The sequence below is a fragment of the Ranitomeya imitator genome, chromosome 8 (genome assembly GCF_032444005.1).
Source record: "Ranitomeya imitator isolate aRanImi1 chromosome 8, aRanImi1.pri, whole genome shotgun sequence".
NCBI classification, from domain to species: domain Eukaryota; kingdom Metazoa; phylum Chordata; class Amphibia; order Anura; family Dendrobatidae; genus Ranitomeya; species Ranitomeya imitator.
Genome location: NC_091289.1, coordinates 135,879,812 through 135,907,790, shown reverse-complemented (window position 1 = coordinate 135,907,790; position 27,979 = coordinate 135,879,812). Strand labels below are relative to the sequence as shown.

Here is a 27,979-nt window from a genome sequence, read left to right as displayed (position 1 = left end):
CCTGCCGTAAATCTTGATATCTGATATAGCATAGAAATATCTTCCTAGATTCCTTTCGTCAACAAAAGTAGCTCCCGTCGCTGGTTTAAGAAGTCTAATCCTTAAATCAGTCACTGTAAAGAAATCCCGAAGGTTTTTGGTGGTGTCCAGTTGACTGTAGAGCGAAGCCATATTATGAAGACGTGGTCCAGCAAATATTGCAAAACGATCTTTAATCTCAAAAGATATAGTTTTAGCATGTGCTGCGTAACCGGTGGAATATTCTTCTGTGCATATAATGTCTAGGACAGTACTTGATGACAAGTCTTTCACTGATTTAGGCTCCATTCGAAATGCATCCAAGCAATCGGCAGCGTAAAACTGGTAGGGCTGCCATGTTACACCATAATCCAGAGATTTTTCCAAGATCATTTTCTCAGGTCTTCCAGACTCAAATGTAATTGCTATGTTTTGGGTAAGCTCAATCGTTTTGTCCCAAGACAATGTTATATTGATCTGTAGGGGAGTGGGATAGTTCTTCCATGTCACAGACTGCCAAAAAGTGCTGGGATTTCTGCCTTCTGAATCAAACATGAGTTCGGGAGGGTGCGCAAGCTGCTTCGTGCTGGCATCACATTCATTGTTGCACATGTACGGATTACCCTGCAATGATAGGAACTTTGTTAAATTCACCAAATGAAGCAATCATGGTGGACATAATAAATAAACCATGATATTAAAATATATTGAGAGTGATAATAAAGTCTACTAACATGATTTTCCAACAGGTCTAATTTCCAAACTAATCTGGTTCTAAAATAATTCATATTATGTGTAGCAGGAGATAATATCGCAGAAATTATCAAAATGGTGTATCCTCAGGCTGAAATGTCTTTGATTATAAAATTGCAATGTAACATAAGGTAATAAAAAGTCTCATAATAAGATCTGATCATGTACTTCTCGCACCAGAATACTGCTCAAAACAATTAATAATAGATACCTAGGCGTGGATTCATCATTGTCTTTGCGCCTGTTTTTGCGTAGTTTTGTGTTTTGTACATTTTTTTTGTTTGCACCCAGTTCACTATTCTATTTAAGTAATTTTTTAAGTCTGTTTTATATGTGCTTCTTTCTTGTTGTTGCTATTTTTTTAGTAGGTGCAGATTAGTTATTTCAGATGTTTGTAGCTCATTGTTTATTTACTACTTTTTTAAAAAAAGTCTCGAAGTTTGGAACAACGTCAGTCCAGTACACTCCTGGAGTGATTTTATGCACATCAAGCAAAAAGTCCCATTTTTTGTGACACTTTGAAAAGTTACTTAAAAGATCACAAGAGTCATTAGTGACAGGAAAAAAAACCTATTTTCGGATAATGTTGGTAAATACAAGTAGTTTTGCAAGTTGTCACTTAAGACAATTTTCAACCATTCTTGAGATATTAACACTTTTCTTTTGTTTATAACTTGTCGCCTTGGAGACCGACCACTCCTCCTAGACAGCAGAACATGCACAGTGCTTACAAGCTCCTTTCTATTGTTAAGCACTGTTTTGTAGCTGGCCAGGATCTCTGGAGCACGCCACTACTTCCTAATCTCAGTCAGTTTCATCACAGTGCTTATGAGCTAGACAGCAAAGGTGGCCAGTCTCCTAGGCAACTACCTGTAAAGAAAAGAACAGTGTTAATATCTCAAGATTGGCTGCAAATTTTAATAGGCATTAAATTGCAAAAGTGATCAGTTTTACCTGCACTATCCAAAAATATCCATACGTAAAAATGAGAGTAACCCTTTATAATGCAGAGCCGTGAAAATAAATTTTTTTTTTTTTCACAAAAACTATTTTTTAGCCCCCAGTTTTGTGTTTTCCCAAGGGTAACAGGAGAAATTGGACCTCAAAAGTTGTACGCTGATACCCCATATGTGGGGGAAACCACCATTTGGGCGCATGGCAGTGCTCGGAAGGAGCCCCATTTGGAATGCAGACTTAGATGGATTGGTCTGCAGGCATCACATTGCGTTTTCAGAGCCCCTAATGTACCTAAACAGTAGAAACCCCCCAGAAATGACCCCACAGTGGAAACTAGACCCCCAAGGAACTTATCTAGATGTGTTGTGAGAACTTTGAACCCCCAAGTGTTTCACTACAGTTTATAACGCAGAGCAGTGAAAATATAAAATCATTTTTTTCCACAAAAACGTTTTTTAAGACCCCCAAATTTTTATTTTCCCAAGGGTAACAAGAGAATTTGGACCCCAAAAGTTGTCCAACTTGTCCTGAGTACACTGATACCCCATATGTGTGTGGGGGGGGCACCGTTTGGGTGCAGGGCAGAGCTCGGAAGATAAGGAGCGCCATTTGGAATGCAGACTTAGATGTATTGGTCTGCAGGTGTCACGTTGGATTTGCAGAGCCCCCGATGAACCCAAACAGTAGAAACCCCCCACAAGTGACCCCATATTGGAAGCTAGACCCCCAAGGAACTCTCTAGATGTTTTGTGAGAACTTTGAACCCCCAAGTGTTTCACTACAGTTTATAACGCAGAGCCGTGAAAATAAAAAATCATTTTTTTTCCACAAAAACTACTTTTTAGCATTTTCCCAAGGATAACAGGAGAAATTGGACCCCAAAAGTTGTTGTCCAATTTGTACTGAGTACGCTGATACCTCATATGTGGGATGGAACTACCGTTTGGGTGCATGGCAGAGCTCGGAAGGGAAGGAACGCCATTTGGAATGCAGATGGATTGGTCTCAAGGCGTCACATTGCATTTGCAGAGCCCCTGATGTACCTAAACAGTAGAAACCACCCACAAGTGACCCCATATTGAAAACTAGACCCCCTAAGGAACTTATCTAGATGTGTTGCGAGAACTTTAAATCCCCAAGTGTTTCACTACAGTTTATAATGCAGAGCCGTGGAAATAAAAAATATTTTTTTTTCCCACAGAAATGTTTTTTTAGCCCCCCAAATTTTTATTTTTCCAAGGGTAACAGGAGAAATTAGACCCCAAAAGCTGTTGTCCAATTTGTCCTGAGTACGCTGATACCCCATATGTTAGGGTAAACCCCTGTTTGGGAGCACGGGAGAGCTTGGAAGGGAAGGAGCACTGTTTTACTTTTTCAACGCAGGATTGGCTGGAATTGAGATCGGATGCCATGTCGCGTTGGAGAGCCCTTGATGTGCCTTAAACAGTGGAAGACCACAATTCTAACTGAAACTCTAACCCCAACCACACCCCTAACCCTTGCACACCCCTAACCCCAACAGACCCCTAACCCTAATCCCAACCATAACCCTAACCACACCCTTAACCCTGACACACCCCTGACCCTAATCCCAAAAATAAATGTAATCCAAACCCTAACCATAACTTTAGCCCCAACCCTAACCCTCACTTTAGCCCCAACCCTAACCCTATGTTTAGCCCCAACCCTAACCCTAACTTTAACCCCAACCCTAACCCTAGCCCTAACCTAGCCCCAACCCTAGCCCCAACCCTAACCCTAGCCCCAACCCTAATGGGAATTCTAACCCTAATGGGAAAATGGAAATAAATTCCTTTTTTTAATTTCATTATTTTTCCCTAACTAAGGGGGTCATAAAGGAGGGTTTGATTTACTATTTATAGCGTTTTTTAGCGGATTTTTGTGACTGGCAGCCGTCACACACTAAAAGACGCTTTTTATTGCAAAAAATAGTTTTTGAGTCTCCACGTTTTGAGAGCTATAATTTTTCTATATTTTGGTCCACAGAGTCATTTGAGGTCTTGTTTTTTGTGGGACGAGTTGACATTTGTATTGATACCATTTTCGGGCATGTGACATTTTTTGATCGCTTTTTATTCCGATTTTTGTGAGGCAGAATAACCGAAATCCAGCTATTCATGAATTTCTTTTTGGGGGGGCGGTTATACCGTTCCACGTTTGGTAAAATTGATAAAGAAGTTTTATTCCTCGGGTCAGTATGATTACAGCGATACCTCATTTATGTCATTTTTTTATGTTTTGTGCTTTTATACGATAAAAACTATTTTATAGAAAAAATAATTATTTTTGCATCTTTTTATTCTGAGGACTATAACTTTTTAATTTTTTTGCTGTTGATGCTGTATGGCGGGTCGTTTTTTGCGGGACAAGATGACGTTTTCAGCAGTACCATGGTTTTTTATACCCATATTTTTGATTGCGTATTATTCCACTTTTTGTTCGGCGGTATGATAATAAAGCGTTGTTTTTTGCCTCATTTTTTTTTTATGGTTATCACTGAAGGGGTTAACTAGTGGGACAGTTTTATAGGTCGGGTCATTACGAACCCGGCGATACTAAATATGTGTACTTTTATTGTTTTTTTTTAGATAAAGAAATGTATTTATGGGAACAATATTATTATTTTTTTCTTTATTTAGGAATTATTATTATTTTTTTTTTTACATAAGTGAATTTTTTTTTTACTTTACAACATTGCCCCGGAAGGGGGGGGGGGGTCATCATGTTATAGTGTCTTTGCAGAGCACTGTGTCAGATCAGCGATCTGACAGGCACTGCAGGGAGGCTTGCTGGCGCCTGCTCTGGGCAGGCGCTTGCAAGCCACCTCCCTGCAGGACCCGGAAGGCCCCCCGTGGCCATATTGGATCCGGGGCCTGCAGGGAGGAGGAGATAAGAGACCCTCGGAGCAAGGCGATCACATCGCCTTGCTCCGAGGGTCTCAGGGAAGCACGCAGGGAGCCACCACCCTGCGCGATGCTTCCCTGTGCCACCGGAACACTGCGATCATCTTTGATCGCAGTGTGCCGGAGGTTAATGTGCCAGGAGTGGTCCGTGACCGCTCCTGGCACATAGTGCCGGATGTCAGCTGCGATAGTCAGCTAACACCTGGCCGCGATCGGCCACGCTCCCCCCGTGAGCGCGGCCAATCGCATATGACATACTATCCCATCACTGGGAATTAAGTCCCATGTCACCTCGACGGGATAGTATGTCATATAGGATTAAGGGGTTAAGAACCATGCATTGGTGGTTTTCTCCATTCATTTCCATGGGATTACTGAAAATTGTGGATGATTGAAAATTTCCAACCTTACAGAGATTACTAGGGATATGTACATACATGGCAACCTCTATTTTCCTGATAGCATTTAATAGGGCCCCATTCTTGATGATAGATTAACATTAAAGGTGACAGGGATGGCACTTGTCTATTCTTCCCTTCAACATACTGTACTTTCTAAATTCACTCCCAACCATGCTGAGTGCAGCTCTTGCTTTCCAACTTGCAATTACTTAAAGCATTCTTTACTCACCATCCCCAGGTCCAGCACTGAGTCTTAACTGCTGCACCTGGCATCCAGTATTGGCTTCTGTTCTAACGTCACGTCGACAGCATGGCAGCCAATCAATGAGTCTAGCTGTACTTAGCGGGGTGCTCGTCTATAAGGGCCAAGCTCAGTGATTGGCTGCTGCTTTCAACATGACGTCAGTGCTGCAACAAACACCGGACACTGAGAGCAGCTGAAGAGACTCAGCGCTGGACGGAATAATGAGGAATAATACACAATTTGTATATTTATAACAAACTGTGTCAAGAGACCACAATTTTCTGAAATGACACAATGCGTTTGATGCCATTCATAAGACATCTTAAATTAAGCAGATTTGTAGTAATCACCAGAAATTTTATTTTTGACCCATGGGACCCTAGGAGGCGTCACCTCTCTCCTTTTTTCCTCATTGTATCAGTACTATAGGAACTGCAGCCAAAGCGTTCTGCATCTCAAACCAAACTGAAGTTTCAGCAATGCGAGAATGCCTTTAAAAAGATCAGTGGCAATTAGCTCTCTCCAGAGGAGGCCGAACAAGCAGATTCTGATCCTGATGCTTTATTTACAAGACGCCTTTATAAATAAATTGTGTTGAAAAAGAACAGAGACAGCATATTGATCCTTACGTGAATCTTCCATTATATTTTTATTAAACAATGACATTTTGTTTTTCCCGTATGTACACAACAGTAGGAGGGGGGTATAAAATTACTCAACTTGTCTTATTATATAAAATATATACAGTATGTATAAAAAAGCAAAACAATTACTTCTCCTTCAATAGGCACAATTCACTGATTGAAACAAGGTTGATCTAATTAATTAGCAGGCAACATGCTGCGTAGAGTTGAGCAAATTTTTCAAAATTCGGCTACGATTACGATCGGCGGCGAATATTGCTTTGGCAATATTCGCCAAACACAGCCGAACGTCATTGGAGTCAACGGGAGTAGAAATGAGCGACTATGTTCGGAATCGATCATCAAACATAAATTCGGCACGAATAGGGTACCAATATGGCTCGAATATGGCAAATTCAGATTCGGCGATCAATTCCGAACATACTCGATCAACTCTAATACTGAGTAGAATCATTTCCTCTCTGATATTTTTCACTAGATGTGCAATAATAATAATAATAACAGCAATAACGGTCAACCTGGGATCATCATGCTTTTTTGGAGAAATGCCAAATTATGCCTTCATTTCTTAGAAACCAGAGTGTGAGTAATGGTAATATCAAACTATGTGAACCACCTTGTGGTTGGATTGATTTATATGTCATGATTTAACTTTTCAACCTTTAGATCTTCTTACCATATTTTCTTACGTTCATAGTAATCTTCTCCCAAGATATTCACTACAGAATGGGAATTTATGAGGCCGTCAAACATCGGCATCTTTACTTTTATGGATTCTCTATCAACATTTTATGCATCACCTCTATGAGTGATGTTTTTTTGAAGATGTTGGGGTTTGAGAACTACTGCTAATCCGGCTGTTATGTTTAAACCCCATGCATGGACAGAAATTCATAATAAAAGGTCATAATATTGAAAATGTTTCAGAACATAATGCATATAATATCCTGAAATATTATTTTTGTGTATTGTGATGAAATATAAATAGCTTATTAAAGGGATAAATGTTTAGGTTTCTTCCTTCACTAAAGGCGATGCCGTTCCATTGTAGTTCTGGTGATATCCAGCTGTGTACTCATACACATAAGTAATAATACGAGCAGTGCACAGATTAATTATGTATTATGCCCTCAAAAGGAATACATCATGTTTCTCCTTCTGATCACATAATGTAACAAGTCAACTATTATTAGGTAGATATTATTATTATTCTTTGTTTATTCCCGGTTGTCAGAAAAATCATAGGATAGGAAGAACGGTTTGGAAGGGTTCATTTACACAAGCATGTAATTAGTTAAACAATGAACAATCAGATAGTAACTCGCATCTAGCAAACTACCGTATTTTTCTGACTATAAGATGCACCGGACCATAAGACGCACATAGGTTTTAGAGGAGTAAATTAGGGAAAAAAAATGAAGCAAAAAATGTGGTCAATTCTCTTCTTAAGATCCCCTATCCTGGTAAATATGGTTCCCTCATTCCTATCCTGGTATGCATGGCCCTTATTATTAAATGGTTCAATAGTGATCCTTACATTGTAACATTGACCACTGTGCACTGTGTTCACACGGACAGGTCATTCTGAAGTTTAGGTGGACTTATAGTTTTAAGGGTTAAAGAAGCACTCCTCCTCCTCCTATCAAGTTTTTATCCTCTTAATATATTGCAGTCATCATATTATATAGCACTGTGTACTTACAATTGCTCATTTTACCTTTCTACCTCAATAATTCCTCTCTTTTCCATTCGGTCTTTGACATGATGTGACTAAGAACTGATGAGCTGAATGCTTCTAAGATCTATGTAGAAACAGGAGGTCACTGTATGAGTCACTGCAATAGTCCCTGGCAGGGGGAAGAGGGAACAGCTAGGTCAGGAGTTCAAGAGAGTAATGGTAAATGCAGGGACAGTAGATTTCCTGTTTCTACATACAGCAGAAAAAGGAGAAGAATTAGCCGAGTAGAAGGGCAAAATGTGCAATTGTAAGTACACAGTGCTATATAATATGATGACTGCAAATTATTAAGTGTATTTAAACTTTGATGGGAGGAGGAGGGCTTCTTTAAGGTTGAAGGTAGACATAAGACCATCTAGTTCAACCTATAGATGCTGATCCAGAGGAAGGCAAAAAACCCATGAGGCAGATGCTAATTGCCCCATAATAGGGGAAACTTCCTTCCTGACCCTGTATACAGCAATCAGACTAGTTCTCTTGATCCATGTCCCTTCACAGAATCTAGTGTAGATAACATGCAATATTATATTTTTCAAGAAAGGCATCCAGGTCCTCATTTTAACATTTTTTTTTTTACATTTTTTTTGCAGCACTTTTTCAGCCTTTTTTCAGGTGGGATCCATCATTTGTGTGCACACAGCATATAGCAAACCATACTATACCAAACTCCTCGATCATACCCTTTGAGGCCTGTCCCACACGTCCAGATAATTCCGGTACCGGAAAAATCGACACCGGAATTATCCGTGTCCGTGTGTCCGTGTGCTTACGTAGCACATCAGTGTGGCACACGTGCGGCAGCCGTGTGCCGCCCGTGTGCCGACTGAGGACCACACGGACCATGCAGGAGACAGCGCTACAGTTAAGCGCTGTCCCCTGCGTGCGGTGCTGAAGCCGGAATTCACCCCTTCTTCCCAGCAGCGTTCGCTGGAGAGAAGGAATGAATAATCTTTTTTTTTTCTTTTCCCTTAAAAATAAAGTTTGTGCGTCCCCTCCCGCCTCCCATCCCCTGTGCGCCCCCCCCCCGCTTGCCAGGAAATACTCACCAACACGCAGCTCCAGCGATGTCTCCTCTCAGCGCCGGCAGCAGGCCCTGTGTGAGTGGTCACATGGTCCCGCTCATTACAGTGAGGAATATGCACAGGGGATGGGAGGCGAGAGGGGACGCACAAACTTTGTTTTTAAGGGAAAAGAAAAAAAAAGATTATTCATTCCTTCTCTCCAGCGAACGCGGCTGGGAAGAAGGGATGAATTCCGGCTTCAGCACCACACGCGGGGGGGACAGCGCTTACAGTAGCGCTGTCTCCTGCATGGCACACGGACTGCACATGGACAGCATCCGTGTGTGGTACGTGTTTTACACGGACCCATTGACTTTAATGGGTCCGTGTGATCCGTGCGCTCCCACAAACACTGACATGTCTCCGTGTTTTTCAAACGGACACACGGTCCGTGAAAACATGCTGACATGTGCAGATACACATTGATTTTAATGTGTCTACGTGAATCAGTGTCTCCGGTACGTGAGGAAACTGTCACCTCACGTATCGGAGCCACTGACATGTGAAACCGGCCTGAGGAGGATTTTTGAGCATTTCAGTTGTCAACATACCTTTAGGCTCTGTGCCCTGATTAATCAAGGATGAGGGGGCGAGGTGGAGTATAAGCCTCCTGATTCGTTAAGAGGCATACACCTCTTAAAGAATCAGGTGCATCTGACAAGTCGCATGCGTCTCAGTGTCCATCTCGTCACAAATCTTACTCCAGTAAATACATGAAGCACAATTTGCACTGTAGCAAGCAACACTGCTAGTCATAAACCTGATGAGCAACGATAGCCATGGCCCCATCCTGCCTCAGCTTTGTCCACCTTGTCAGAAGTGGGCGAAAATGCCATCGGAATACCAAACGTCGCAAAATTTTAGCACAACCTCAAGTTGAACCAAAAGTTTGTGGATTTTCAAAGCTTTACATGCCAGAAGAAAAAAAATTGATAAATTGCTTCAAAAACGTTGAGTTTCCGTTCAATTTCTGCTCAGAAGCTCAGCAAAAAACACCTTGCAAGGTCCCATTTCAAATCAATATGCTTTCTATATAATATATGGATAAGTTAACTTCTCTAGACCAAGGTCATTTTCTTCTGGGGCTTCACAAGACTGTCCACAATGATATCTGGGCCTCAATACTGAGGAGGAAGTCCATGCCAAACTTGAAATATACTGTATTTTCCGGCGAATAAGACGACTTTTTAACCCCTGAAAATCATCTCAAAAGTCGGGGGTCGTCTTATACGCCGCGTACGGCGTGTGCAGGGAGCGGTCATGTATGGTTCCTAGGATCTGGAGGAAAGGAGACTCTCCTTCAGGCCCTGGGATCCATATTCATGTAAAAAAAAGAATAAAAATAAAAAATATGGGATATACTTACCCTCCGACGGCCTACGGCTCTCAGCGGTGCAAGCGGTGGCCTCTGTTCCTAAGGATGCATTGAGCGAAGGACCTTCAATGACGACCGCGACGTCATTGAAGGTCCTTCGCTCAATGCATCCTTAGGAACAGAGGCCACCGCTTGCACCGCTGAGATCCGCAGGCCGTCGGAAGGTAAGTATATCCCATATTTTTTATTTTTATTCTTTTTTTTACATGAATATGGATCCCAGGGCCTGAAGGAGAGTCTCCACTCCTCCAGACCCTGGGAACCATCCACACCGCAGACGCCGTATAAGATGACTGGGCGTATAAGTTGACCCCCGTCTTATACGGCGAGTATATCCCAAACTCCATATTTTATATGGAAAAGTTGAGGGTCGTCTTATACGCCCAGTCATCTTATACATCAGAAAATAAGGTACCTCAATTTACTTTTCATTTTTCTCTTCAACTATTTATAACATTAAAATAATTTAAAAAAATTAGTCTATTTTGATAATTACCAAAGACTGATGCAGCCAGAGAGTGTAATGTGCAGCTAAAATCACTTCTGTAAAAACTGCCTAGTCTTATTAATAACTTGGAGGTCCTATACTGGTGAGGACAACCTCAGAAATTGAGAACCAGTTCTCTAAATTATACATGAGATGCTTGACCAAGGGAACCATTTCTGATGAAGGGTGAATTCACACAAGGTACATTTTTCATCTTCGATTTGGCAACAGCAAATCAGCTGCACAATCCTCCTAATTATCTGACAATTGTGTGTAGTCTTTTATGTAGTTTTTCACCCTTAAATTACAAATGGATTTGAAATTAGACATCACAAGTTATAAAGTTAACAGACTAGTCAATATTAATTAAAAATTCCTAATTAAAAATAAAATGGACCTGTTTGAGTAATAAAAGCAGAGTTTTCACAGGTCGTTATGGGAAAAATAACCATTTTCCATTTTATAGTTTTAATAATTCAGGGCTATTTTGTAGCCACCATTGTTAAAAGCGACATCCATGAACTGTTGTTTTCAAACTTTGCTTCAGTGAGAGGTCTCAGACGCTGGGACAGTTTGTGGTTATGATAAACTGTATTTGTGAAAACCTATTTTCTTGTTTTGATTTCGACTGAATGTAGGCTTATTCATCACAAAACATCAGGGAAGCTCTGCAACAGAGAAAATGCATCCATGAGGGTTTTCTTACCAAGATGAGTTTTGACATGTCTTGGAAAGAGATTAAAAAACTGTCAAGGTGAAGACACCAGTGAGGTGACAAGAAAGACGATATCGTCCTTCACGAGCAAAGAAAAAAAAAAGAAAATAAAGAAGGCTTCTTGCTCCTAATTTCATCAGCAAAATGCTTTTATTGAAATCAATACCAAACAAATTAGAATCTGGGAGCAAATGTGAAGAAAATCAATGAGAGGCAGGTGTTATAGTGAGGAGGGCGAGGACTGTGGGTGGATTGATGTGCTGACAGACACTGAAGCAGGACTGAAATAAATGCACACCGTAGGCGTGGTAGGTCACATGGCGAATCACTGGATTACGAGGATTAGGACAGTCTCATTCAATAAGGTTTGTGGGCATCCTTCACTAGCTAGCCTGAATACAGATGGAGCAGGCTTCATTGCACGAGACAGTGAGCTATAGGGAAGGATGAATTTACTCTAAAGTAATAAGCCGAAACACACAATTTTCCACTCCAGATATTGCTAAACTATCAGGTTGTCTGTTTCTGCTTCATTCGATGCTACATTCATCCATATGGCTACTTAATTATATTTTTTCTACCGTATTTTCGATATAGTTGGAAAAATAGAAAGAACAAGGCGAAGAGGAAGATCAGCATTCCGATAGCTTGATACTATCAAGATAACGGTGGACCTATCTAGGCTTGTGCAAGACCGATCTTCCTACACATCATTCATCCGTAAAGTTGCCACGTCTCAAGATCGAGCTGAATATCATTAAAAATAATAATATCGGGATACGGTAGATTTGTTGAAGAAGTTTCTGTACAAGGAAAACTGTTTTTAAAGGAGCTCATACACATTAGATGAAAGCCAGCTGAGCAACAGAATTCAACAAGATTGTTGGACCACTTGATGTGTATGAGTGACTTCCGAGTTTTCCCAAACAATGTCAGGAAAAAAATGAATTGGTCCACTGGAATTCTAACAGCCAAACCTTTCAGGGGAACTAAGCTGCTGCCAAAGGTGCTTGGCAGAGGATTTTTACTCTACCTGTGAAAAAAACACATGAATGTGTAACTATTCATGTATGTAGGGAGGCAGGAGAGCAGTCTGCCGAATAAACATTTGGACGGTGGCACGGTTGCCTATTTAATTTCTTACTTTGTCTGGACAGCTTTGTGAAAGAAGTGGTTAATTTCTATTCTGAATAAAATAGAAAAAAATAGTATTATGCAAGAATGTCCTATATTCCAGTTATGATCTGTCTACCTGCAGACATTCTTATGACCAAAGGTCAGTTCCTACAATTCCCAGAAATTGACAAAGACATGTTGTTGTTTTCAATATGGTCTGTAATCACCCCAAAATTCTATTTCTTCAGCCAGATTCTCTTGAGAACTTAAACTGTTGAACTAGAACATAAGGGAGGTACCCCACATTCTCTTATGTAATGTATCTCATATCCCAGGATGTGTTTGACAACCCATTGTATAACTCATATTTCTGCCAGATTATTGTGTAATGCCTCATTTCCCTTTGATCTTGTACTATAAAAAAAACACCCTAACCCCCCCCCTAAAACGGAGACTATTTGGAAGGACAATGAGCTGTCTGTCTCTCTGATTATTGCTTCATAGCTTGGGCACTCTGAACAGAAAAACCTGAGAAATAGAAATCCCTTCTCTAAGGCTGGTTTCCCATTTGCGTTTAAAAACGCAGCGTTTTAAATGCAAACGCATGTGGTGAAAAAAACGCATGTAAACGCGTTAAAACGCCGCGTTTTTTAGACGCATGCGTTTTTGCATGTTTTCATACAAACGCGGCGTTTTAATGCATTTACATGCGTTTTTTCCTGCGTTTGCGTTTTTATAACGCATAATGAGAAGTGTCTGACAGCTGCCAATCATCAAAATCAACAAGAAAACCCACTTTAAACAGAAATAGCTAGGGTTAGGGTTAGGATCCCTAGTAACCCTAGGGATCCTAACCCTAACCTTAACCCTAACCCTAAGGGATCCTAACCCTAACCCTAAGGGATCCTAACCCTAACCCTAACCCTAAGGGATCATAACCCTAACCCTAAGGGATCCTAAGCCTAACCCTAAGGGATCCTAACCCTAACCCTAACCCTAAGGGATCCTAACCCTAACCCTAACCCTAAGGGATCCTAACCCTAACCCTTAGGGTTAGGGTTAGGATCCCTTAGGGTTAGGGTTTGGGGTTGGCTTATTAGTGTGTATTCTTGTGTTTTTGTATTAAAACGCATGCATTTAAAAACACATGCAAACGCATGAGCTTAAAAACGCATGCGTTTACATAGACAGCAATAGGTTTTTTTGCGGCAAAAAAACGCCGCTAGAAATTACTACATGTTGCATTTCTGCAACACAACGCATGCATAGAAAAGACGCATGCGGCGGCAAAATGCGGCAAAACGCATACAAAAAAACGCATGCGTTTTTAATGTTAAGTATAGGAAAAAAACGCATGTTTTTTTTGCGCTAAAACGCAGCGGCAAAAAACGCAAATGTGAAACCAGCCTAACAACTTGGAGGCCTTCAGTGGGATATAATAACATCACGGACAGACCTTATTTTTTATGAACACATTGTAAAACCATATTAAATCATTATGAGTATAAGTGATACATGTCTGCAGCCCATTATTCTGATATGAAGATGAGCTGCCCGTCGGGGCCGTGGGGTACTCAGTACCGGGTCCAGTCAGCTTAAAGCGGGATGTCACGGTGGCGGCGACGTGGTCCGTGGCCCTGGGCGCCCATGTTAAAGGGGAAAGGTCTTTAAAGGGGTGGTAATAAAGTTTGTGTTCGTGACGCCACCTGTGGTATTCGATCAGTGGGGACCGACGCTGCTTAAAAGGATCCTCTTGGGTGTTGTTATAGCAGCTAGATGGTATAACTTCTCACTGGTGAAGTAGGTCCCTAGGGCTCCAAGTGTATAGAAGAGGATGGTGAGTGGTGCAGTAAAGAACGGAGGACACGGGTTTGCAGTCTTTTTACCTGGTTTACTGAAGGCTTCAGGCAACCGCAGTCCAGGGTATCAGATCACAGGTACAGGCAGGGTCCAGCCAACTTGGAAGCAAAATCAGAGTCCCCTTTACCAGGTCGAGTTTGAAGCCTTTCCTATTAGCGTGGTGATGTTGTAATCTGTTACTGCCTTTGGTTTCTGGCAAGGTCCTCACAATTCTCTCTGTCCTCCATGAAAGTTAGGACACAAACCCATATGACAGGTGGCTCGAGCCTTTTTACAGCTCTGTGTGCCACTGTGCCTCCTGGGTATTAGGGCAGACAGGTGATATGTAATCCAGCTGTCCTGCCGGTTCCTGCTGTGCCTCTTAGAGTCCGACACGACCTCGGTCTTCTGGCTACTGGAATCTGCACTCGGCCAGGGAGATAGCCCAAACGCTGCTATTCTCCCCTGGTATCTCACTCCTGTGCTCCACTCTCCTGCACACTCACTAACACTGTTCTTCCTTTGGTATCTCTCAATCCTGGAGCTGCATCAACTTCGGCAGCTCTGCCTCAGACTGCTCCTGTCTGCTGTCTGGCACGAACTGACTAACTTTCCCTCCAAGCCAGAATCTATATTAGGGAAGTTCCCCTTAATCTGGGTTCAGAGCTGCCCCTTCTGGCCTGGAGTGCGAATATGTTGCGTGCATTGTTTTTACCTCGTGAAAGAGATCTTCCTTCAATTCCAAGCGTGACATCACTCTCCCCGTGAGGAAAGCAATCCCACTGTATCAACCAGGACCCTGGGGTGTTACAAAGACATCAGCTGCATTCACTGGAAACTCTAAAATGACAGTCAAATTAATCTCTATAGGTTTTTCAGCATCAAAAATATCTCTATGGTCTTACATTTTTCTTACAGAGATGGCAAAAACTGACATTTTTTTCCAGACTGTCCAGGAATTTCTGGATTGCTGACAACTCTGGCTGGTAGCGATTTTCTGATAATGGCTAAGTTTACCGATAGATAAATGAGGAGGACACAGTTGAATGTTTTAGACTTACTTTTTTTTTTCTACCATAGCCAGATATTTTCAATATTCTTGAATTTCTCTTTTCACTTGGGAGGCACTAACCCCTCAGACAGGGCATTGCTGTTTATACTCTTTGTTCATGTAATAACTAGTACCATTTTTTCCTTTCTTCTTCTGTCTAATTAAAGTATGTTTAACTCTCCCCCGCTGCTGGGGTGAAAGGGTTATATATTAATACACACACAAAATCCCTCTCTTCACATACACACAAATTGCTGGCTACAGATTTTAATGAAGTCTGCTCTCCCTGTTAAATATTTCATGCCCATATTTTATGTCACTGAATTTTAAAGCAAACAGATAAAATGAAAGAATTCAGCCTTAATGCTGCCCTTGTGAACTTTCCATCTTTCTCTCTCATTGCCAGGGTTTTTTTCTTCATCAACCTTCATCAACAACTTGAATTATCCCTTTTAGGGGGTATGTAAGCAAGGATCTGATTAAAGTAACATTACTGGGAAACAGATTTTTCAGACAGCCTCAGAAGTTTTCTAGGATTGTAAAAAAATATATTTTCCAACGCTTCTCCATAATAAAGCTCTCAATAGGAAACCACCATGGGAATTTAAAAAAGCATGTGGGAGATCCTAAAGATACCTTAGGACGTTGGGGTCTCTAATCTTTGATGGTACGTGCAAGAATAAAGCAATATCATATTTTCATAGCGTTCTTCAGTTCAAAAAGATTAAATATTATTTATAACTAATAATTCTATTAGATATATTGTAATATGTCCTTGGTTATCGTGTAAAACTATAAATGTTTCCAATTTTGTCAAAATAAGGCCTCTTTCACACTTCCGTCGTTTGGCCAACGTCGCAATGTGTCGTTTTGGAGAAAAAAACGCATCCTGCAAAGTTGCCCGCAGGATGTGTTTTTTCTCCATAGACTTGCATTAGCGACGCATTGCGACGTATGGCCACACGTCGCATCCGTCGCACAACGGATGCGTTGTGATTTTGCGGCCCGTCGTGATGAAAAAAAACGTTCAATGTAACTTTTTTTGTCCGTCGGAACCGCTATTTCCGACCGCGCATGCGCGGCCGGAACTCCGCCCCCTCCTCCCCGGAACTCATAATGGGCAGCGGATGCGTCTGAAAACTGCATCCACTGCCCACATTGTGCACTATTTGCACAACGTCCGTCGGTACATCAGGCTGACGGTTTGCGACGGCCCCGTACCGACGGAAATGTGAAAGAGGCCTAAAGGAACAAGTTTCTGCTTTCAACTCTTGTCTGCTCATGATAGCCCCATCATTAAATACGGAAGATATAACCTTAGAGGAGTAGGACCGTAATGCCGACCCCTGAGGACTCAGATTCCACCTCCCGATGTATATGATATTTTTTGCACTGGTACATGAGATTCTGTATTAAAGTCAAGGCATCAAGGTTCTCATCTGGAAAGTGTCAGCTTAAAATAGCTAGAAACAAATGAAATAGTAAGTAGCACAGCAACTATTTTAATATTTAATATATCTGTTTCAGCAACAATTATTTCAAAACTCTACTCCTGTTAAATGTCATTTAACATCTAGTCAGAATATAGAAATAGTCAGTTTAACCTTGATTATCAGTAGTATACCCAACTGGAAATCATGCATAATATGGTAATTATGTTGAAAATAAAACAACTTAAAGGGAACCTGTCACCCCCAAATCGATGGTGAGCTAAGCCCACCGGCATCAGGGGCTTATCTACAGCATTCTGGAATGCTGTAGATAAGCCCCTGATGTAACCTGAAGAGAATGCTGTAGATAAGTCCCTGATGTAACCTGAAAGATGAGAAAAAGAGGTTAGATTATACTCACCTGGGCGGGCGGTCCGGTCCGGGGCCTCCTATCTTCATAGGATGAAATCCTCTTTTAGTCTTCATGCTGCAGCTCCGGCGCAGGCGTACTTTGTCTGCCCTGTGGAGGGCAGAGCAATGTACTGCAGTGCTCAGACACTGGGAAAGGTCAGAGAGGCCCGGCACCTGCGCACTGCAGTACTTTGCTCTGTCCTCAACAGGGAAGACAAAGTACGCCTGCGCTGGAGCTGCAGCGTGAAGCCCAAAAGAGGACGTCATCTGATAAAGATAGGAGGCGTCGGACCGGACCGCGACACCCATCGGACAGGACCGGACAGGGACCGCCCCTGGGTGAGTATAATATAACCTCTTTTTCTCATCTTTTAGGATACATCCGGGGCTTATCTACAGAATTCAAGAATTCTGTAGATAAGCCCCCAAAGCTGGTGGGCTTTCCTCACCCTCGATTTTGGCGGTGACAGGGAATCTGTCTTCAGCATATTACCCCCCCACTCTCCCCCCCCCAAAAAAAAAACCCATTAAAATGCACATTGCACATATAGCTCTTTCAAAGACAAGTCCAGCAATAACTTTACATAGCTAGTCTGTTCTCCTTACTGAGAAATTAATATGCAAATGGTTATGGTGGCCTCTGCCACTCCAGCTCCTTTTGCTTGACTGACAGCTTCTTTGCTTGAAGTTACACTTCATAGAGACTATGTCACAGGTTTACCGAGACAGAGAGGAGACAGAAGGCCACAGAGTCTAATTTCTCCTACTCCTACATTGTTTAGAAATACTACATCTTCATATTAAATAGTGCAGGTTTCTTTTAACAGTGCAGTGGTTAATCTGCTCAGTTTAGAGCTCTTGGAAGCTTTCTTGCATTAAAGCTCTCAGATGCTCAATGCTGGGCACTCCACTCTCCTATATATCCTGGGCCCTGGCAAGCATGCTGCATGGGTAGGAGATGGTGGTTTGCTGTTGTTGTTTGAGAAGATGTTTGGTGGATTTATGTGAGACTGTTGATAGGTTTTGGATGTGTGCTAATCCCTTTCCCTCTACTTTTGTTTTAACCCATCCTCTACTCCCCGGTGTTTACCTCTGTTGTTTGTGTAAATATATTTGTATGATTGGTATTTTCTTTTATCCCTGTTCGTTTTACCTTGTTAGTCTGGTTGGTGTATTAGGGTACACTACTGCTCCCTTCTTCCCTGGGTGGGTAAAGGCTACATACTGAGGGCAGATTCACGAGCTAAGGCAAGGTATATGGCCCCGGCATCCTCACTCTCAGAAGTAATCTGGTGAACAGAGTGAACTAGGGTGCCTCTAGCATTAGGGACAGGGAAGGAGCCCCTGGGTTCCGGGGGTCCCTCATAGAAGGGTGGGTACTGTCATGGGTTTACCATGACAGAGAGGAGTCAGAAAACCAAGGCGTCTGATTTCTCATACTCCTGCACTGTTTAGAAGCACTTTACTTTCATATTAAACAATGCAAGTTTATTTTAGCTGTGCAGAGGTTAATCTGCTCAGCTGAGAGCTCTTGGAAGCTTTAAGGCTCTCAAGTGTTCACTGTTAGCCACTCCCCTGTCCTATATATTCTGGGCCCTGGCAAGCACTCAATGCCAGAGATAGCTTCATGCTGCATGGTTAGGAGATGATGGTTTGTTGTTGTTTATGAAGGCGTATGGTGGATTTATCTGACACAGTTTCTAGGTTTTGGTTTTGTGCTAATTCTCTTCCTTCTCCTACTTTGATTTTACACCATCTTCCACTGCCTGGTGTTTACTTCTGTTGTTTGTGTGAGTATATTTTTATGATTTGTATTTTTATTTATTCCTATTTGTATTACCTTGTTAGTCTGATTGATGTATTATGGTACTAAGGCAAGGTACGTGGCACCAGCGTCTTCACCATCAGAAGTAATCCGGGGAATAGGGTGAGCTAGGTCGCCCATAGCATTAAGGACAGGGAAGGAGCCCCTGGTTCCAAGACACCCAGCAACAGAATCGTGACAGACTGTTCATCAAACAGCGGGATGTGGAGCTAGGTGGAGAATAGAGCTGGAGTAACAGATGCTTCAGGTCTATAATGTCCATTTGCATATCAATTTGAACACTTGTTTCTCAGAAACAGAGGAAAGGACTGTCCATGTCAAGGTATTGCTCGACTTGTGTTTGAAAGAGATACATTGTTAGGACTGGCGGAATGCACCAAATAATAATATTAGAGAATATGAAGTGCGTTCGCAGTCCGGGGTCCACCGTGCAGAGATGACACCTGCTGTTGAGTAATGGCGGATGGACGCTTGCTCACACGTGGGTTAGACCTCACCCAGTGTGAATAGAAAGGAACTCTGTTGCTTCACAGAGTTGCCGTAAATACGCTGCACCCTGTTAGCAGTCACAGGATGCAGCTGAAAGACACTAGTGGGATCCCTATTAATCACCCCCACTAAACTGGTGATTGGACTCGATCTGAGCCTCGGTGGCTTTTGAGCCCGCGACTGAGGACGCCCTGAGTCAGATGCTGAGTCCAAGCGGGAATTCCCACCCTACACTGACCGACTGTCAGGAAAGCGCACTGATTGTGCACTGTGCTGTACTGGTGGGCACTGCAAATAGATGCAGAAATGTTTGCTAAGTGTGCAGGTAGCACTATTGGGCGCTAGATAGCTTCCACCATTTGCGAGCAGTCATCAACACAAGGAATGGGAAAAATTAAGGAGCTTTCATCCATCGACAGACATTCATCTACACACACACTTTTTCAAGTTTATACTAGCGCATGGCCGTGCGGCCATGAGAACCTTTTATAGCTGTAGCTCTCAAGGACCTTCCTAATGGTCCAATAGGAGCTGCTACAGGACCTGAGCGTGTGACCCCCGACCTCGAATGGGAGGTCGTCCTGTGGACATGCACATTATGGGAAAAGCAGGACTTAGTCCCTGCTCACTGCTGATCAGTACTGGCTACAAAGGCAGAGCCTGGAAAGGCAGCAGTAACCAAGCACACAGTATCAGCTTGAGCCAGATGCTGGGACCGATGTCTCCGCTGAGCAGGCTCCACTGCGGCTGGAGGAGAATGGGAGACTGCAGCGGACATGATTCAAGATTCCCCATGTGCAGCGGTGGGAACTCGACTCCTAACATACATGCACATATAAATAGTTCAGGGGTGATATCCTGCTGACAGATTCATTTTAAAGAGATTTTCCACTCTATCAATACTGGTAACTCATCTGTGGGATCGGTCATCAGTATTGACTTGATAAGGCCACCAATTAGCTGTTATAACCTCTGGCAGTAGATGAATATACATAGTGTACAGAGTGAAACACAACTGCGCTTAAAATTAATTTTATTTGTACAGTGACAAAATATTCTGCAGCACTGAACAAATCAGGGGGAACATGTACGAACTCTATAAGACATTACACAGAAATATATAATTCAACAACTCAAACAAGAAAAATGAGAGCCCTGCTAATACGTGTGGGTGCTAGATATTGGTCCACCACCAATATGACATTGAAGGAGTGATTGATGTAGTGGAAAACCCCTTTAACAATCCCTTGTGCCATGTGGTCCACAGTGAAATCCTATACTGTTCCCAATGCTTTGTCATGTATTTATTTAGTATTTATTTAGCCTACGTATATAGTGCCATTAATTTCACAGCTCTTTACAGACACTAACATCAATGTCCCTATCAGAGCACATAATCTAAATTCCCTATGCAGTATCAGAGAGAAACCTATGCCAACACGAGGAGAACATACAAACTCCGTGCGCATGTTGCGCTTTGTGGGATTTGAATCCAGGACTCCAGGCTTCCCACTAAGCCGCCGCACCGCCAGCATGTTGTTCATATTGTATGGGATCTATGCTGCCCTACTAATGGGCAACAAAAAATACAGACAGGTTCTCTTGTTACAAACAACTATATTTTTCTCTGTGTTTTAGAGAATACACACTTTAAAAACAAGAGACGAGGAACAGGCAGAAGAGTCCTTAAGGCATCTCTGACTTTTCCATGACCAGGTTGACTATTTGGTAGGAAGAGATACAGTTAGTCCTCGGTTTACGACGGTCTCGGGTTACATCGTTTTGGGTTTAAGGTGCTTTATACGACACCTCATTCCAACTTACGCGGTTTTGCGTCGTAAGTAGAACTACGTGCAGCGGCGGAACAATAGAGTCCAGTACTGTACGCTGTACCCGGTTACAGAGGAAAATGAGTCTCCTGCACATCATAACACCCTTCATTATGGCTCCCAAACGTAAGCTAGACTCATCTGACACCAGTGCATCAAATAAAAGGAAGGCCATCACCATGGAGGTGAAAGTGGATATCATTAGGCGATCTGATACGGGGGAAACACCAACAGAAATTGGCAGGTCATTAGGACTTAGTCGTTCCACTGTCGCTACGATTATCAAGGATAAAGATCATATCCTTGAACATGTCAAAGGATCTGCTCCTATGAAAGCGAGAGTGATAACAAAGCAGCGTAGTGGGCTTATTATTGAGATGGAAAGATTATTGGTCCTTTGGTTGGAAGACCAAAATCAACGCCGTATCCCTGTGAGCCTTATGGTTATTCAGGAGAAGGCTAGGCGACTGTTTGAGGCGTTGAAAAGAGAAAAGGGGGAAGGAAGTGAAAGTGAAGAATTTGTGGCGAGTAGGGGTTGGTTTATGAGGTTTAAGGATCGTGCCAATTTCCATAACATTAAAGTGCAAGGTGAAGCTGCTAGTGCTGATGAGAAAGCAGCAACTGAGTTTCCTAAACAGAACATAATTTTACCTCTATACAAGTCACTAGTTCGACCACACTTAGAATACTGTGCACAGTTCTGGTCTCCGGTGTATAAAAAAGACATAGCTGAACTAGAGCGGGTGCAGAAAAGAGCGACCAAGGTTATTAGAGGACTGGGGGGTCTGCAATTCCAAGATAGGTTATTACACTTGGGGCTATTTAGTTTGGAAAAACGAAGACTAAGGGGTGATCTTATGATAATGTATAAATATATGAGGGGACAGTACAAAGACCTTTCTAATGATCTTTTTAATCATAGACCTGAAACAGGGACAATGGGGCATCCTCTATGTTTGGAGGAAAAAAGGTTTAAGCATAATAACAGACGCGGATTCTTTACTGTAAGAGCAGTGAGACTATGGAACTCTCTGCCGTATGATGTTGTAATGAGTGATTCATTACTTAAATTTAAGAGGGGATTGGATACATTTCTGGAAAAGTATAATGTTGCAGGGTATATACACTAGATTCCTTGATAGGGCGTTGATCCAGGGAACTAGTCTGATTGCCGTATGTGGAGTCGGGAAGGAATTTTTTTCCCCAAGGTGGAGCTTACTCTTTGCCACATGGGTTTTTTTTGCCTTCCTCTGGATCAACATGTTAGGGCAAGTTAGGTTAGGCTATGGGTTGAACTAGATGGACTTAAAGTCTTCCTTCAACCTTAATAACTATGTAACTAAAGCATTGGCTGAGATAATTGAGGAGGGTGGTTACTGTGCTCAACAAGTGTTCAACGTGGATGAGACAGGCTTGATATGGAAACGTTTGCCTAACCGTACATACATCGCCAAGGAGGAGAAGTCAGCACCAGGTCATAAAGTCGGCAAGGAGAGACTGACTTTGCTTCTTGGGGCAATGCTGCTGGCGACTACAAACTGAAGCCCATGCTGGTGTATCAGGCTGAGAATCCAAGGGCACGCAAGGGCATTTCAAAGGGTCAACTACCAGTCATCTGGAAGTCTAATAGGATGGCATGGGTGACAATTGCAGTGTTTGATGACTGGTTCACCAACCATTTTATGCCAGGCGTGGAGCGGTATTGTACCTCCAAGGATATCCCCTTTAAGGTGTTGCTAATTCTGGACAATGCCCCTGGACACCCTGCCCATCTGGAAGACTTTAACCCTAATGTCAACCGCATTCATGCTTTACCTCCATGTGTGATTGCATTTTTGGAACCTTGGGCAGCGCAGATTTTAAACCCCCGTATTCCTAATTCATTAAAAAAAAAAAATAGCACATGTACAGTAATAATAATAATAACTTTTATATAGCGCTAACATATTCCGCAACGCTTTACAGTTTGCACACATTATCAGTATGAGAAACTCCGACAAATGAATGAGCCCTAAGACATTTTAACCCCTTCATGACCTTGGGATTTTTCGTTTTTCCGTGTTTGTTTTTCACTCCCCTCCTTCCCAGAGCCATAACTTTTTTATTTTTCCATCAATTTGGCCATGTGAGGGCTTATTTTTTGCGGGACGAGTTGTACTTTTGAATGACATCATTGGTTTTAGCGTGTCATGTACTAGAAAACGGGAAAAAAATTCCAAGTGCGGTGAAATTGCAAAAAAAGTGCAATCCCACACTTGTTTTTTGCTTGGCTTTTTTGCTAGGTTCACTAAATGCTAAAACTGACCTGACATTATGATTCTCCAGGTCAGTACGAGTTCATAGACACCTAACATGACTAGGTTATTTTTTACCTAAGTGGTGAAAAAAATTCCAAACTTTGCTAAAAAAAAAAAAAAAATGCGCCATTTTCCGATACTCGTAGCGTCTCCATTTTTCATGATCTGAGGTCGGTTGAGGGCTTATTTTTTGCGTGCCGAGCTGTCATTTTTAATGATAGCATTTTTGTGCAGATACGTTCTTTTGATCGCCCGTTATTGCATTTTAATGCAATGTCGTGGCGACCAAAAACATGTAATTCTGGCGTTTCTAATTTTTTTCTCGCTACGCCGTTTAGCGATCAGGTTAATGCTTTTTTTTAATTGATAGATCGGGCGATTCTGAACGCGGCGATACCAAATATGTGTAGATTTGATTTTTTTTATTGATTTATTTTGATTGGGGCGAAAGGGGGGGTGATTTAAACTTTTATATTTTTTTTATTTTTTTCACTTTTTTTTTTAACTTTTGCCATGCTTCAATAGCCTCCATGGGAGGCTAGAAGCAGGCACAGCACGATCGACTCTACTACATAGCAGCAATCTGCTGTTCGCTGCTATGTAGCAGAAAATCAGGTGTGCTGTGAGCGCCGACCACAGGGTGGCGCTCACAGCTACCGGCGATCAGTAACCATAGATGTCTCAAGGACCTCTATGGTTACAATACTGAAGCATCGACGACCTCCGATCATGTGACGGGGGTCGGTGATGACGTCTTTTCCGGCCGCCCGGCCGGATGCTGAAGTTAGATGCCGCTGTCTGCGTTTGACAGCGGCATTTAGCTAGTTAATAGGCGCGGGCAGATCGCGATTCTGCCCGCGCCTATTACGGGCACATGTCAGCTGTTCAAAACAGCTGACATGTTCCGGCTTTGATGCAGGCTCACCGCCGGAGCCCGCATCAAAGCAGGGGATCTGACCTCGGACGTACTATCCCATCCGAGGTCAGAAAGGGGTTAAAGCAAATAGTCATGTATGCTTCAATTTTTTTTATATATATTTTATGACTTTTATAATTTATTTTTAGGCTTTGCTATATTGAATACTTTCCACTTTCATTACCAAAGCTTATTACTGTACCAGTAGAATAGAGCCCTTTTTGTGCCCTTGAGGCATCTTAAAGGGTTAATGGTAAGCCTTAACTTTAAACCTCAGCTCATGTGCAACAAGACTTGATACATTGTTTTCCCCTACAATTAAGCGCATATTATTATATCTAAAACCGCATTCACCCAAATGAAATGCTGCTGAATAATTAAACAGACACAAGTCCAAAATACTTTTCTTTCAATTAGTGGTAAATTGATATTGGTGTTGTGTTCTTTTTACAGTTCTGGAATTTACCACCCATTAGGAGGAAATTAGAACTTTAAGAGCATTTAAAAGGTAATAAGGATCATTTAAGTAGGAATCCGCGTTTTCATTAAGGAAAGAAATGGAGCGTTCGCTCATCCGTAATAGCAGTTTTAACTTGTGGGAAATTGTTTCCCCCGATTATAAGTAAATCTGTATTGCTATATTTCATTTAAATGTGCAATATAATGTATAAATATATTTCTGTTTTTCATATAGCACATTGATTATATCATGGCCCACTGGAGAAAGATATGATGTAAATGATAATTATTTTCATTTCCATGGCCTGATACAGAAAATTTGCTTTTTATGCTGTGAGCCGCTACTTTATATTTCCTAAAAACTCCATATTAATTTTGTCACAGGGACCCAATTCTCCAAACAAGGGGCTCGTTTACATTGGCCATAGTGAAATATGAGAATTGCATAGTTTTCCATATTTTTTTTTAAACTAAAAATTTGTGCAATTATGAAAAGGAGAAGGTAAATGTTAATTCTGCAGGGGGTCATATAGAAGATGGCATTATTTGGTGAAACCTATGCCCCCCGAGTCATCAAGGCAGTTTCTGGCACAAAACTGTTGCAAACATTTTGTGACTTTTGACGTTTGATGAAGGTTGCTTGTAAAATTCATCCTAATTTGTGCCACAAAAGTAGCATATATACAGCGGGGAAAAAAGTATTTAGTCAGCCACTAATTGTGCAAGTTCTCCCACTTGAAAAGATGAGAGAGGCCTGTAATTGACATCATATAGGTAGATCACAACTATGAGAGTCAAAATGAGAAAACTAATCCAGAAAATCACCTTGTCTGATTTGGCAAGATTTATTTTGCAAATTATGGTGGAAAATAAGTATTTGGTCACTAACAAAAGTTAATCTCAATATTTTGTTGGCAATGACAGAGGTCCAACATTTCTGTAAGACTTCACAAGGCTGGCAAACACTGCTGGTGGTATGTTAACCCATTCCTCCATGCAGATCTCCTCCTGAGCAGCGATGTTTTGGGCCGGTCACTGAGCAACATGGACTTTCAACTCTCTCCAAAGGTTTTCTATGGGGTTGAGATCTGGAGACTGGCTAGGCCATTCCAGGACCTTCATATTCTTCTTGTGAAGCCACTCCTTCATTGCCCTGGCGGTGTGCTTGGGATCATTATCATGCTGAAATACCCATCCACGTTTCATTTTTAATGCCCTTGCTGAAGGAAGGAGGTTTGCACTCAAAATGGCCCCATTCATTCATTCATGTACATGGATCAGTCGTCCTGGTCCCTTTGCAGAAAAAAAGCCCCAAAGCATGATCTTGCCACCCCCATGCTTTACAGTAGGTATGGTGTTCTTTGGATGCCACTCAGCATTCTGTCTCCTCCAAACACGATGAGTTTTGTTTCTACCATACAGTTCTACTTTGGTTTCATCAGACCAAATTACATTGTCCCAATACTCTTCTGGGTAATCCAAGTGCTCTCTAGCAAACTTCAGACAGGCCCGGACATGTACTGACTTAAGCAGGGGGACACGTCTGGCACTGCAGAATCTGAGTCTCTGGCGGCGTAGTGTGTTACTGATGGTAGTCTCTGTTACTGTTGTCCCAGCTCTATGCAGGTCATTCACTAGGTCCCCTCTTGTGGTTCTGGGATTTTTGCTCACCGTTCTTGTGATCTTTTTGACCCCACTAGGTGAGATCTTGCGTGGAACTCCAGATCGAGGGAGATTATCAGTGATCTTGAATGTCTTTCATTTTCTTATCATTGCTCCCACAGTTGATTTAATCACACCAAGCTGCTTGCCTATTGCAGATTCAGTCTTCCCAGCCTGGTGCAGGGCTACAATTTTGTTTCTGTTGTCCTTTGACAGCTCTTTGGTCTTCTTCACTGATAACAAGTTCAAACAGGTGCCATTACTACAGGTAATGAGTGGACGACAGAGGAGCCTCTTAAAGATGAAGTCACAGGTCTGTCAGAGCTAGGAATCTTGCATGTTTTTAGGTGACCAAATACTTATTCTCCACCATAATTTGCAAAATAAATCTTGCCAAATCAGATAAGGTGATTTTCTGGATTTGTTTTCTCATTTTGACTCTCATAGTTGTGGTCTATTACAGGCCTCTCACGTCTTTTTAAGTGGGAGAACTTGCACAACTGGTGTCTAACTAAATACTTTTTTCCCCTCTGTAATGGCAGAAATGTGCACCAGTCCTTGGCTTGACTATAACTAGTGGCAGACGTGCATGCCAGTTGTAAGTCACTAACTTCGTTAACAGGCATGTACCTCTTAATGAATTTTGGCGCATCTTACTTCAGCGCATCTTTCATTAAGGCCACCATTGAAAACGCCAGTCTTAATGAATCGGGGGCATATATCTTTGAAGACTTTATCAAAATAGTTTCTTAAATTTTTGATATCTCACAGAGATGGTAAAGATTTTCATCAGTGGGGGTCCGTGAGCAGACATAAGTTTGACTCAAGTCTATGACAGCATTGTTACATCTTTTCTCAGAGTTTCTTTTTCAAAGCTGGTAAATTTGCAGCACTCATCGTGGGGTATGTGGAAATCAAGAGAATGAATAAGGTAGGATACATCTGTTATAACATTCTGAATGGGAATCTGACACCAGGTTTTTGCTACCATATCTGAGAGCAGAGTAATCTAGGGAAAATGCCCTGATTCCAGTGATGTGTCATTTACTTGGTTGCTTGCTGCAGTTTTGACAAAACCACTGTTTTATCTGCTGCAGATTTAGCAGTTCTCTGAATGTCGAGCTCTGTATAAACCCGCTCACATCACTGATTGCCAGCTTTCTATGTTCACTGTGCATAGCCAGAAAGCTGCCAATAAGTGGTGGGGTAAGAGTATACAGATAGAGGATTACATGGCAGCAGGTGTTTTTTTTATCAAAACTACAACAAACAACCCAGTAAGTGACACATTGCCACAATCAATGTCTTTTTCTCCACATTGTGCTGCTCTCAGATTAT

General features: G+C 42.0%; 1 protein-coding gene across 6 annotated transcripts in view; it reads right to left on the bottom strand.

Annotated features, from left to right (window-relative positions):
* The window catches only part of NTNG1 (netrin G1), a 479,224-nt gene that overhangs the window by 282,581 nt on the left and 168,664 nt on the right, over positions 1-27,979 (bottom strand). For all 6 annotated transcript variants that reach the window (XM_069737380.1, XM_069737381.1, XM_069737384.1 and 3 more), the window contains exon 3: positions 2-642. In XM_069737380.1, the coding sequence (XP_069593481.1) occupies positions 2-642 (641 nt within the window). The remainder of the gene's footprint in view (position 1; positions 643-27,979) is intronic.